This window comes from Bombus pascuorum, chromosome 7, assembly GCF_905332965.1.
Source record: "Bombus pascuorum chromosome 7, iyBomPasc1.1, whole genome shotgun sequence".
Lineage (NCBI taxonomy): Eukaryota > Metazoa > Arthropoda > Insecta > Hymenoptera > Apidae > Bombus > Bombus pascuorum.
In genome coordinates, this window is record NC_083494.1 from 2,169,014 (window position 1) to 2,182,800 (window position 13,787).

The 13,787-nt window shown below is 33.7% G+C and overlaps 1 protein-coding gene across 8 annotated transcripts in view; it reads left to right on the forward strand.

The window, feature by feature from the left end:
- LOC132908990 (acetylcholine receptor subunit alpha-like) overlaps positions 1-13,787 on the forward strand; it is a 389,316-nt gene that overhangs the window by 127,328 nt on the left and 248,201 nt on the right. For 6 of the 8 annotated variants that reach the window (XM_060963531.1, XM_060963532.1, XM_060963534.1 and 3 more), the window contains one exon: positions 9,982-10,091. In XM_060963531.1, the coding sequence (XP_060819514.1) occupies positions 9,982-10,091 (110 nt within the window). Of the gene's footprint in view, positions 1-9,969; positions 10,092-13,787 lie in introns of those variants that run through there. The other 2 variants (XM_060963538.1, XM_060963539.1) reach the window with 2 other exon arrangements.

The following is a 13,787-nucleotide window of genomic DNA, read 5'->3' on the forward strand; positions in this document are numbered from 1 at the left end:
CTTTTGTTTTAACGAACAAGGGGATTTTTAATGTTTTAGGGAAAATACTGGTATCGAATTGAAGCGAGGAATCGCGCGCACTCACGCAGCTTCTTTCATATCTTTTGCTATTCACGAAATTTCTTGTCCATCAAAAGGACAGACCAGAGGAAGGTTAATACCGCTATAAGTTCGCTTCCATTTTCTAAAACAGGTTTTCCTGCTTTATCGTCCTTTGCAAATCGATTGAACGACTTATCTTACTAGTTTCGAAACTTTTGTGCTTTTATCAAGAAATTCGACATATGTGTATTTTCACGTTCTTCCGAACATCTAACAGGTGACACGTGTAGAAAGTTTTTCAAATTTAAGCAATTAATATAATGTAACATAATAATAATGATAATATAATTTCAATCATTTGAAACATCTTAAATCCGAACGAGACTGTACTAATTTTTCCTACATCATCATTGCTATATTTCACGTACACACTAATAAATAATTCTTTTAATAGACACTCATTGTGTTCGTTTTTCTCGTTTCGTTGTCGTTGAATAATACAATTATAAACGATATTTGTCAGGTAAGTGTTCACTGCAGCTAAGGTAATTACAGTTCTATGATAAAAATAGAATTATTATATAATCTAACATTATCGAATAGTATTTATGGGAAATAACTCGCGTGATAATTCCTAATTTCGTAATCTCCAAAATTAATAGATTTTAGTAAGGCACGAACAATGTTCTAATTATTTTGTTCTGGAAACCGTTAATTAGAGCATTGAACTTTGAAATTGGGTAAGAGATATCATGTGCCAACAATCGCTTCATTACCATACATGCCTATTTCTAAACCACAATGCGCTTCATTGGGCGCGATACATTGCCACGTTACAAATATCTCGTTTACGTTCATGGCGATAATTTTATAATTATTGGTTTCTGAATCAGCGATTCTACAACATATGCGATTTATATGACAGCATTGTTAGAAATGGCAAATTGGTGTAATAGAAATTATTATCGATCGAATGGCATCATTCAACAAATACATACACCTACGTAGAACGTATTCGACAGAAAGAAATTATTTATATGAGATTATTTATATTTATATGAGAAGTTTTCGCGAGAAGTTATGTATATACCGACGTATGTGTATCATCGAGTGTTTTAACAAAGCCTTGCAGCAGTTCCATCACTGTCCATTTTTCTTCAAAATATATTTTCAGATTGCGGTCGAACGTCACTTGCAATAGCAATCTCTGACGTACTATATCGACAGCATTTTATTTATTTCACTTTCCTTACAGATAAAATGTATTGTAGTCAAAAGTAACTACGATTAACTTTTTCACTCTCCATGTATTTTTACAAGGTTTGATTAATTAATTAACGAATGAAAAGTATATCTATTTTAGATAAAACTAGGCTGAAATTTTAACAAATTGTCTTCCCCATACAACCCCTTGAATAAATATATAAATATGAAATATCAGAATCATATTTTATAAGATAAAAATATACAGAGCATAATATATATTCAAACAAGGATATTTATTAATAATTGATAAAAAATAGTCTTTTTCAAATACTAAAATAAATTCTAGAGTCATTAAGAAAATAAAATCTAAAGAAAAGATATGTATAAGAATGTATTTATTTGCAATAAGAATTAGCGTTTAATGTTTGATATTACTTTGTCAAAATTCCAACTATGTTCGAATAAAAAATAAATTCTTTTAACAGATACTCATTGTGTTACCAGGTATTAATTAACGAATGAAAAATATATCTATTTTAGATAAAACTAAGCTGCAATTTTAACAAATTGTCTTCCCCATACAACCCCTTGAATAAATATATAAATATGAAATATCAGAATCATAATTTATAAGATAAAAATATACAGAGCATAATATATATTCAAACAAGGATATTTATTAATAATTGATAAAAAATAGTCTTTTTCAAATACTAAAAAAATTCTGGAGTCGTTAAGAAAACAAAATCTAAAGAAAAGATACGTATAAGAGTGTATTTATTTGCAATAAGAATTAGCGTTTAATGTTTGATATTACTTTACTGTGGGAAATGTACTTGTCAAAATTCCAACTATGTTCGAATAAAAAATAAATTCGTCCCTGACTTTTATCTCTGATAACCTACTTACACGCAGTTGGCAATAAATTTGGCTAGAGTGCATGCAAAATTTACCAACACGTTATTTTATCGATCTCTTCACACCTCGACTACATTTACAGGTTTCCAAGAACGCCTTTAGAGAAAAAGTTGACGAGCTCGTGCGTTTTTATGGGTTGACTGTAAAAAATCTCGTTTCGGGATATGAAATTGGTGTTTCATAATTCACAGAGTGAAAATTTCGATTCAGCTATCTTTACATGATTCAAGGCAATTTTATTTGAATAAATATTTTTTAAATCTTGATTTAATAGACACTTTTTTTTTGTTTTAAATTATCTGACGCTATTTTTTATCGCAAATATATTTTGGTAATAGAATAGTAAAGTTTTCTATAGAAAATTACACAATTATTATACAGGCTGGTTCACCTTAATGTTTCAGATCGTGTCGAAGAAAAAAGATTATGTTTGGGGAAAAAATAAACATTTTGCATTTGTACGATTACATTTTTCTAAGCTGGTCAGTGGTTGTGCGTGTAAAAATAATTAAATCGTGATTTCCTTGATTGCTACGAATTTCCTTTCCAACCCGTAAAATTCTATCGATAGGAACGTTACTGAATCGTCAAATTTATTAAACCTTGTGTAACAATCGCACCGACATAATATTTAACAAGTATACACAGAATAACTCTTGAAACAAATATTTATCTAGAGAAATACGATTCATTCAACATGTTAAATTATAACAGTTTATACGTAGGTCTGTAATTAAACGGAACCTCATTGAAATTCAGAAATAAATCTCTTAATTCCCACGAAAGAGAAAATATTTCTGTCTATCGTCGCTTCTTGTAATTTTCCGCCACTTCGATCGATTATTTTGTTATGTGGCATCTGAATATTCATACAGTGCTTTGTTATTCGATAATTTTGTATCTATTTTACAATTAGTTTGCTCGCAATTACGTTAAGATGTAATTACTTGTTTCGGTGTGCGTTCCTGAATAATTCCCGTGGGTTGTAAATATATTGTAGAAAATTGGAATAACAAACAGTAACTCACAGCAAGAAACATAGGAAAACACGTGTAGAATTAGTAAATATTCATTCAGGTGAAACAAATAAATACGCGTTTGACCACGTGGATGTTTATGATCTACCGAGGTAAGTCGATGGGCCAGCTATTTCCCTCATCATCAGACTACGAAAATGAAACTTAAATTTATGTGTTTGCGGCAACATTCTGCAGTCAGGTCAAAGAAACCGGGAGTGTCCTTGTTTTCGCGAGTGAAATCGATAAAACCTCTTGCACGTTCAAGCAATTAACTACGTCGCTACTTCCGCAATACATTACACGCTTTGTTTTCATTTTTAACAAAAGCATGCAGGTACTTAATGCTCGCTAACGCTGTAATACGATAATTTTCTTTCCTGTAAACGTATTTTAGTAAGTACATATGTACGCAGACAATTGGAATTTACAAAATATTAAAAAAAGAAGAAATGAAAATAGATCACTCATTTACATTAAATGTTCTAAGACATAGGATAAACATAATTGTAGAATTTAGTTAATTAATTAATTTAATAGACAGTGAACCTAAAACAGACAGTTGTTGCAAATTTTCTTCGTTTAGGCGATTTCTTTTTTTTTTTTTTTTGCTTTGTATAGGATCTTGCACTTTGGAGAGTTCAGACGAAACGGATGTCGCACGTTTAGCGTTAAATGTTTCTTGGGTAGTTTGCCCAGATGTGAATTATTCGATACACTAGAAAATTCGATTGGAGAATTGCGATATTTATGAGTTAGGTATCCATACTGAAATATGTATATCATCGCATCGAATATCGATAGAAAATATTGATATTTGAATTGAAAAGTATGGATATTCGAGACATCGTCTATCGCTGATGAATAAAATGTGTAGAAAAAGCTACAACATATCTGTTACGCTTTATTTTCAAACTTGTCTCAATCCAAACTTAATCGTCATTTAGAAAACAATAAGAAATAGACAAATAAGTAAATAAATGTAAATAAAACATCAGCAACAGGTATACATATCGCAGCATATGAAATGTTGTTTGTTCAGCTAATTCAGCAAAAGATTGCAAAAGATCATACACGCGATTAAATTATATCAATACCTCAGCCATTTACATCTTTTTGTAATTTTAAAGCGTATATTTCTTTTAATACATTTATTTATCATTCCGTTCTCCATGCAATACTAATATTATTAATTATATTAATTATTATTCAATCAGGTATATTCATACATGTCACTTACCTGTTATTAAATACAATTATTAAAAATACTACAGAGGTCTTTGAACTTAGATTGCAGAACATTTAACCTTAAGGCGTATATAATATGAAAATAACTGTAAGTAGCTAAATTTGTATTTTTACATTACGTTGGAATTGCAAGGAAACGTTGCCTCTGTTACCGCATAGAAATTTTTGCAAAAGCTAAAAGACGAGACCGTATGATGTTAAAAAGAGAAAATTGAAGTGCAATCGTTAAAGGCAAATGTATGAATGCTTTCTAAACGCGGTAGCGTAGTTGCTGGGCAAAGAGAATCTCTGATTGGATCTCCCACGAAGAAATTCCCAGGGAAGTTTCGTCCGCGGGCCCCTGCGGCATAATTGGCCACTAATTAATGGCCGCAGGGCAATCGAATTTCCAGCAACTTTCTCCCTTCGCGGGAACCCCGAGCACAGGAGTAAGCGATATGACTGCGTCGTTTTCCCTTCAAAGATTAAATTATGCTTCCAGAAAATGAAGTCTTGCTGGAATAATCTATTACATATTTTTTTCCTCCATATCTCATATAATTTCATATAACTATATCCGTCGATATACTCAACTTTCTAATTAATAATCGTGCAAAGCATAGTAAATATTGGATATCGTTTTCTTAGGTATGTAAATATAAACGATCGAAGCGTTCAGTTGGGAAATACTTTCGCACGCGGCTTACTCACTAGACTTGGCTCTGTCCGATTACTATTTATTTGCATCGATGGGACACGCACTTTCCGACCAGCACTTCACTTCTTACGAAAATGTACGAAAATGGCTCGATATCTGGTTTGCCTCAAAAGAGAGACAGTTTTTTTGGCGTGGCATCCACCAATTGCCAGACAGATGGGAAAAATGTATAGCTAGCGATGGGCAATACTTCGAATAAAATATTTTTAATCATTTTCATACAATAAACGTGTATTTTCTATATAAAAATTCCGGTTTCATACTTACAGACCTGATACAATGTTGACCATTCGTTCGTTTATTCGCAATGTATTTATTAGAATTATTATCGATAAGGTATTTTATAGGACAGAAATCGTTAATTTAATTTTATCCTTTTCAACTTAGTATTTGTTAAATCACGTAATATTTCATGGTACTATCTTTCCGTTTGTGTTGTAACAAATGGAAATTGGTTTGGACACTGAGTTTTCGAGTGATGGTCGACACAGACGATACGGACGAAACAATAAAACACGTTTGAATTCATTCGCGTTTAAGCTTATTTATGCTGTTGCTCGATTGCGCGAGTGGGATTGATGAAACAATTCTTTCTCCTGCTGTTTCATCGTTAATAATTATAATGTAATCCTGATAAATTGGATCGATCGAAAAATTATAAAATATAACGTGGTGAAAGAAATTGTTGAAATCGTGTAACACTTGTATAAGATTTTTGTTCTGATTGACTTTGCTAGTAGTCATTAGGAACTATAAACTAAAATTTTTATTAAATACTAGGTTTATTGTGAAGCGTCATAAAATAACTATAACATTATACATAACTTATTCCTACGTTAAAGAAGAATTGCCTCCATTTACTTTACATACTATACAAATCTTTGACCAATTTTAGATATTAAAATATTCGCGTTTTTAATACAAATGGTAATTATTACACGTAGGAAAGTATCAATAGATTATATATTAAATTATAGTATGTATCTTCGTTTAACATAACGTAGTTTGACGAATATGATTGTTACAAGTCGTTTAACTTTTTACGATGATTCCTATCAATTTTTTCTAATTACTGGTACAATCTTTTTTGTTATTCCAATGCGTCTTTTGTGCACAGATGCTCACATAATAATTTGTTATTTTTTCTCATTGATTTCTCCACTTAAACTTCCACGATAATTATTATTATTATTAAAAATATGAAAAGGAATTTGATCGAACTGTGCTTGAGAAAATTAAATAGAAAATTTGTCGTTACGATTGATTGTAATATGGAGATCGGTCACTCTATACGCTTTGATAAAATAAATATTACGATCGCGAAGTCCTTTTCATATTTTTATGAAAGTTTAAGTGGATCCGTTTGAAATTTTGAAACGGTGTCGCAAAAGTCCAGACAATGAATACGACAGAGATTACCAGACTCGCAACAAGATACAGAGTAAGAATAGAAACACACCCAAACCAGGTGGCAGCTGAAACGTGCAACACAACAAACATCGCAAGGAGACTAAACAGAAAACACCCAATAGACCTCATAAAAGGTATAACTTAGAAAACACGAAGCTGGCACCCCGCTGGGAGTAGCCACCCACATGCTATATTTATTTTATTTTATTTTTTTATTTACCAATGAGATATAACACTTTACCAAATGTCCTTCAGGACAAATTGTAAAAACCAAAATAAAATAAAAAAAAAAAAATACGACAGTTTCACTGTACGAACATTTTATGAAGTACAAATATTTATAGCATAACATGGATTGATAACACTGATCTATAACCCGACAATTCTATAAGGTACAGTAAAGGGAAAGGAAAAGATCTCGCTTATGTAGCACGATTTTCATAAAATATGTACACGCATGTATCGTAAAATCTGCCAAGACGTAAGAATCGAGCGAAGCACCTAAAGGTGGATGCTTTCTTCTGTCCGCTTGTTACCAGGAAATACGTTCCAATTTTTACTATATACCGGTTGACTAGATCTATCTGTAGCGTTTCTAAGTTTCTCGTATCCCTGCGACTGCTTCGTCCTCCGGGGATGTTCCCTTTTTCACGCGAGATCGTGAAATCCCGCCCAATTCCCGAGAACAATTTTCTGCCTCGATATGTTCTCGTATACAAGACACGTGTGCTCTCTTTTACATGTGAACTCGATGTCTACCAGAGGCTGGGTAAACGTATGCGCGTGAACATGTTTGTCCGCGTCAACGGCAGTGGAACGTAAGAAAGATTGCGTCGATAGGCAACGTGTTATCCCGATAAATCACATGGATATACGGTATCCAGTTCTTCCAGCGGGTTTCATCTGGTCGCAAACATCATGCAAATTAGATTTACTTTTACGACCAAATTACGTTAGATACTTGGGTATACTTGTGATTAGATTGCGGCTATTTGCGCAAATTCACATTTTTATGAACGCAACGAGGCAAATATAGAATCTAAATAGGCTTCTATTTTATTCTTTCTATTTTGCAACTAACATCTCACTTGGAATATTTTGTATATTTTAATACATTACATTATACGTTCTACGCATTTTTGCGTATTTAACGCTAGAACTACCGATAGCTAACACGAAGCTATTTCTACCAAAACCAATCAAAATGAGTGGTCTTTAAAAAATACCTAATGATAGAATGTTTTTATATTTATTGATTTATTATTTTCTTACAGAAGCAATTCCATGTTATGTAGTAGATTTTTGGTGTTATTAATCCATCTGGAATCCCTAAACGAGGGTTGACTCATTTATAAAATTGTAGAACCAATGATTTTGACTGGTGTGGCATTTCTAGTGTTAGCATCTAGCGATCTAGCGATCGATCCGGAATTTTTCTGATAACTGATATCATCATATCGAATGATGCGCAGAAAAATTCTCAAAACGTGTGGGAAGTTGTACAAAACGAGGAAACTGGTTAATTGGGGTTCAATAAATAAATTGCAACACCCTTTTACACTTTGACAAGCACCGGTCATTTTTACTAGTATTGGTATAAGTAGCCTTGATGCAAAATTATTTCGAAATTGAATACATAAAAAACAAAATAAAATTCATTATATTGTTCTGTTAGTTATCCGTGCGAAAATCATTACATCATTGCGAAAAGAAAATAACATGAAGTAGGAATTTTAAAATAAAATTGTAACATCAGTCAATTTAACTGGTGTGGTAGTTCTAATGTTAAATTCCATACAAATACGTAGATATTCGCAGCCTATTTATGATTCAAAGTATAACGAAACGTTCCTGGTAAAATTGAATTTTTCAGAGAATCGAATAATTCTTTTTTTTTTTGCAATTATTCAACAACCAGTTTTGCGGGTTGTTAGCGAGTCAAGGGGGCGATTTAAAGTTTATCGTACAGTTTGGCAAGTGTAGTAGTAGTGTAGTAGGTTTTGCGACGGTTCATTCTAAAATACGAATAATTTTGTTGTCATAAAAGAGAAAGTAACTTATTCCCTGAACTGTTTTGCGAATATTGATATTATACGCACGTGAGAACGAAAATTTTTGAATAAAACGTAACATTTTCTTTCAGTCTCTATTCTTATTCTCCAACGTATCTTACAAGGAACCGCCACTAAATCATTATCATATTACCATATTAGATTTTATTTTAAAGTTGTCAGTATTTGACGTTCCATGAATCGATGTTCTACTGAACCAATTTAAGTACTTAAATTGTACGCTTTGAATTCAATTAATATAATTACAATTAAAATAAATCAAAATAAATACAATTTTAATTTAATTAATTTAAATAACTAAAGTGTACACTTTTAATTCTATTAATAAGGGACGTTTCATAGTAACAATTTCAGTATACTGTAAACATCGTTAATAATCGATATGCGATAGATTGACAATTACAGTATATTTATATAACTGATATATAATATATAACTGTAGAGAGAGGGTTTAATGATATCAAAGAAAGCGAATGACGTTCATTTACTTAGCTATTTATATTATTTTGACATTTGCTCGCCGACTGACTGAAACCGATCGTCGCAATGATTCGATGACGGGGAATGTTTAGATGATCGACGCTCAGTCCGACGCGACATCGAAGGTTGACGCAAGTCTCCGAGAAAGGTTTCCACGTTTTATCTCCTACATAACTATTACGATAAAATAATATAACAATTGGATATACAGGGTGAATTATTAGTACTCACAAGCTGATAGATAATATGTTAATAATTTTTATTTGTCGTAGTATTTAAAAGCCGAATATAATAAGTACAAGACACGATAAACATAACTGCGGATATACAAAAAAATTATAGGATAAAGAGAATAATCCAAATTTTTGTGGAAGATTACACCTTTGAGTGTATTTTACCTTTATCGTCATAAATTCTATTCGTAATTGAATATTGCGAGAAAATAACAAAACGAGAAAAGATTTAATTAGTCCATGACACGTCTTTTACCTAGCTTACATTATTTATTTTAATTCTACAAAGTAGAAACAATACCAAGTATCGAACAATTAAATGGCTCGGTGTAGCCTTCGTTGCTTTTAATTAATAAATAATAAACTTTAAAATACCCATATTTACCGGTGTGTACTAAACAAAATTACAAGTTACTTCGGCCTAAATTTTATTTTACTAATATTTATTTTCCAGGTTCATGTAAACGTATTTCTTAAAGGTGGCAAAATTAATAAATGGCTGGGTACGTTGCTTGAAAATAATTTTTTATCGCGATGTTTAATTTAAATTCTTAAAACTATCGAACGTTATTCAAAAGACGTTGTTTTCTTCTAAATCTAATGTGCTTTTTAAAGAGAAACAATAATATGGTTATATTTTTTGTGTTGGCTGTTTCAAGTCATGGTACGACTACAAACTGCGATGGGAGCCGAAGGAGTACGGTGGTGTTCACATGTTGCATGTACCATCCGACCACATATGGCGGCCCGACATAGTCCTCTACAACAAGTGAGTCTGTCTGCTGTTTCTTTGTTCCATATTCTAATTACATCTTCTATAGTTTCACATTACATACTCTATACATATAGTAGTGGCACAGCATGCTGCCGAGAGATTGAAATCGATTGGGTGTTCATTTCTTCGACAAATCGACGCGTCATGATCAAAATTCCGAAATTTCCTGGCAAAACGAAGCACCGAGACCGGACAAGATCGAAAGAAGATCTTTTGTTATTGTAAAACGTGTGCTATTTCCAGCCTCGTAAAGAACGAACAGGAAGAAGATGAGAGTTTCTAATTATTCGACCTGAAGTCATCTTTTAATTAATATTTACCTAACATTTGTTCGCAATGTAACGAGATACGAAATGAATTTAACTCGATGGAAATTTCTCATCTCGCAAAGGACGAACATCAAACTCAAGAGATCAAAAGTTTCTGCAAAAAGATATTAACCGGCTAATACAGTGTACACTGTACACGTTCGTGCACACGTCAGATTATGACAAATTAACGAAAGGAGAAATGAGCGTCCACTCGACTTAACAAGAGAGGTACCATCGTCGTGCATATTGCATTTCAAAGTAGTACAGTCTATTTGATGTCGGAGTGCATCTCATATCGCGACGTTGCTCCGAAAGTTACGGAAAAATGTGAGGTATCGTCGACTCGAAGATTTTCAAATTTAACCTCGAACTTTCCAGCGTGAACGACGAATGAGATTCATCAACGATTCTCATCTTATTTCGGCGTTACTGTTACGTATCCGATGTTCGCCAGAGTTGCTGGTGTTCGTTTACTTAGAACCGAGAGAACCAAATATTACGATGTGCAAAATAAAAAAATACCTTTGACCGAATCGAATCTCGTTGATATCCGTATTATTCGTGTTTGCTCGCAGTGCATCGATAACGAAATTGCGGCATTAATACGCTTGATCGAAAGCTTATTTATATGAAATGCTGTTGCACGAAATGTCGCTGAGCATTCGTTGTTTCAGTTGTCTGAACATTTTACTAAAAAAAAAAAAAAAAAAAAAATAGGTTCTATCTTTCAAACTATGGGTAATTTTAAAGCAACATCGGTAGATAACATTCGATACTATTCTTTAAGTTATTTAGTCATGATCGATTCATAGAAACCAGAAGTACAAAAATTTAATGCCTTTTCGGTTTTCTAAAGATTTTCCGAAAATGTCCGTGATTCGATTCGCCTGAAATCTTGAAAGTAGATTCTTCGTAGACGAAAACAGTGTTTGAGAGAAGGACTTGGCGATTCGAAAGTTAAGTCATTTTTTTAAGTCATTTTTCTAAACGTAACATCCTTTTATTTCCATTTCGTTCTTTTCTTATGTTTTGTATACCATTTTTCACACTCGATTGTTGTTTCGTGATCAGGAAATCTTGGTAGGAGAAAATGAATCTATTCGATTGATGATATTGGTTTTTAGGGACAGTCGTGTGGCTGTTGCATTTGCGCCAACTTTTCGTAGACATTGCAGTCTTCTTCTTCGGGGCAGCCCTGAAGCTGAAAGTTTCCCACTGTCTTCATTTATACTGCGCGATGTTGCAGTCGACTGATCAAACTGATGACTAGGTTTGCCCTGAAGAAGTAGACTGCAATATCTACGAAACGTTGACGCGAGATTCAAGTGCAACAGCTAAACGACTGTTCCCGAAAAAACAGTATCGCGACGTCTCACCATAGTGAAAGTTAGAAATCTCAAATTTTAGAAATAGTTGCCAAACAATTTTTAGATTCGTACTTGGTGTTTGTTATGGACCAATCAACTCTGAAAATATCATGCATTTGTGACTTACAGTTATCCAAAAAATTGATCGCACGTACTCAGATTTCAAACGAAATTATCTTCACAGGGAACTAACAAAAATACGAACACTCAAATTATCTATCGAAACACCTATTGTACCATCTGTATCCGGAAATTGAAAAGAGAAATGTGAACAGGTCCAGAACAGGTTTTGAACAACACTTCTTCGCTTGTATCGTAATAAACGAGAGGCGGTTTGGCCTACGTTCAATTTTTTGAGTCAATGTATATCAGAAACATATCGCAACATCGCACACCGAAAAGCATAGGAAAACTGAAGAAACGTTAAGAAAGAGTCTGAACCTTCGAGTTGCCTAAAATCCTCTCTTTTTATCTAAAAGGAACCCACTTTCGAAGCTTCGCGTAAATCGAAACACGGACGAATTCACTTTCGAATAAAGAGCCTGAACATCGAGGCAGCAAAAATGAATAAACGAAGCAGACAAATTAGACGAAATTAATTTATTGTGACGCGACTCTCGGGACGCACGCGCTATTGGAATTAACCGATGACAGAGCATATCTGTCAGACGCGTGAATCCATAAAGTTCTCATAGATATAGCGCTGTAGGGAAGGAACTGATTATCAGTGCAATATTGAAATACCCATATATATATATATATAGATCATTATTTTCCCATTATCGGGACATTTATGTAGCTCGAAAACGCCGCTATTATGCAGCTATCATCGCTACCAGGCACTGACCCGATAATACGGATATCGTAGATTCGCGCAATTCGTTCACGCCACTGGCCTGAATCCGTCTACTCTGTGAACGGATGTCTCTCGGCGAACACCAAAACGATCGGGAAAGAAAGAAAAACGAGGAACGATAAATAAATTGAAACGGAAGGTGAATTAAGCCAGCACTGGTTCAGCAGTTTCGCAGTTTTCTTGCGTCCTAGTCCAGCACATATTTGCGTAACTTTTGCCCTGTTCGCTGATAAACGAGCCAGAGCCCAAACGAGCTTGTTTCACTCCTTTTCCCTCGGTTTTTGGCTCGTGTTCGACACTCACGGCGAGCTCTCGATGTAGTTACCGGATAGATTATTATTCATATCGCATGAAACATGGGCGCTGCGGCGAATGTTCGTGTAAATGGTTCTTGACAAACGGGCCGAGGTCACGAGAGAAACGTTTCCGCTCGTTCGACGCCGCGGTCACTTCCGACACTGCCGCGGATCTCCTTTGATTATACGCCGCAACGTTTACGGTCTCCTCGAGATTCGAACGACTGCACATCTACGGCTAATCACTGATTTTTTTAAGCTGCTTCTGGATTCGCCGATCCTTGAGATTAACGCGACACGAGACGTTAACATTCATCGTGGTTTCGAAACCCGCGCCGAACGATCGATGTCGTAAAATATATGTCGAAGAAACAGTCACTTTTTGCGCGTCTATTTCTTATTCGTAGCGAGTACCGATTCGATCGAAATTACCACGATTAAACGCAACGGGCGTGTCGTAACTAATTTCAGTTTTGAATTCCATGTTGTTTTGCGTTGTATTAAGTGTTGGTTTAATAAGGTGGGTATATGAAATTAAAATTTCTACGATAATAAATGAGCAGGTGTTTGGTATTTTGGTATTTTAAACGAGGTTGGACCGTGTGGAAAATTAACGAATACGAAATGGGCCCTTATTTCGATCTGTTAATGAAGAAACGTTTTGAGAAACAGGAGCACATTCGATATTTCTGTGTTATGTGTATTAATAAAAAGTTTGTATATTTATCATTAGGAATATGTGAAGCAAAAATTATGAATATAAAGCTTGCTTTTCATTTTACGATAAATTATTTTAAAACGAAATAATGTATTGTTTAAACTGAATTCAATTTTAGACACATTTATTTATCATTCAGTAT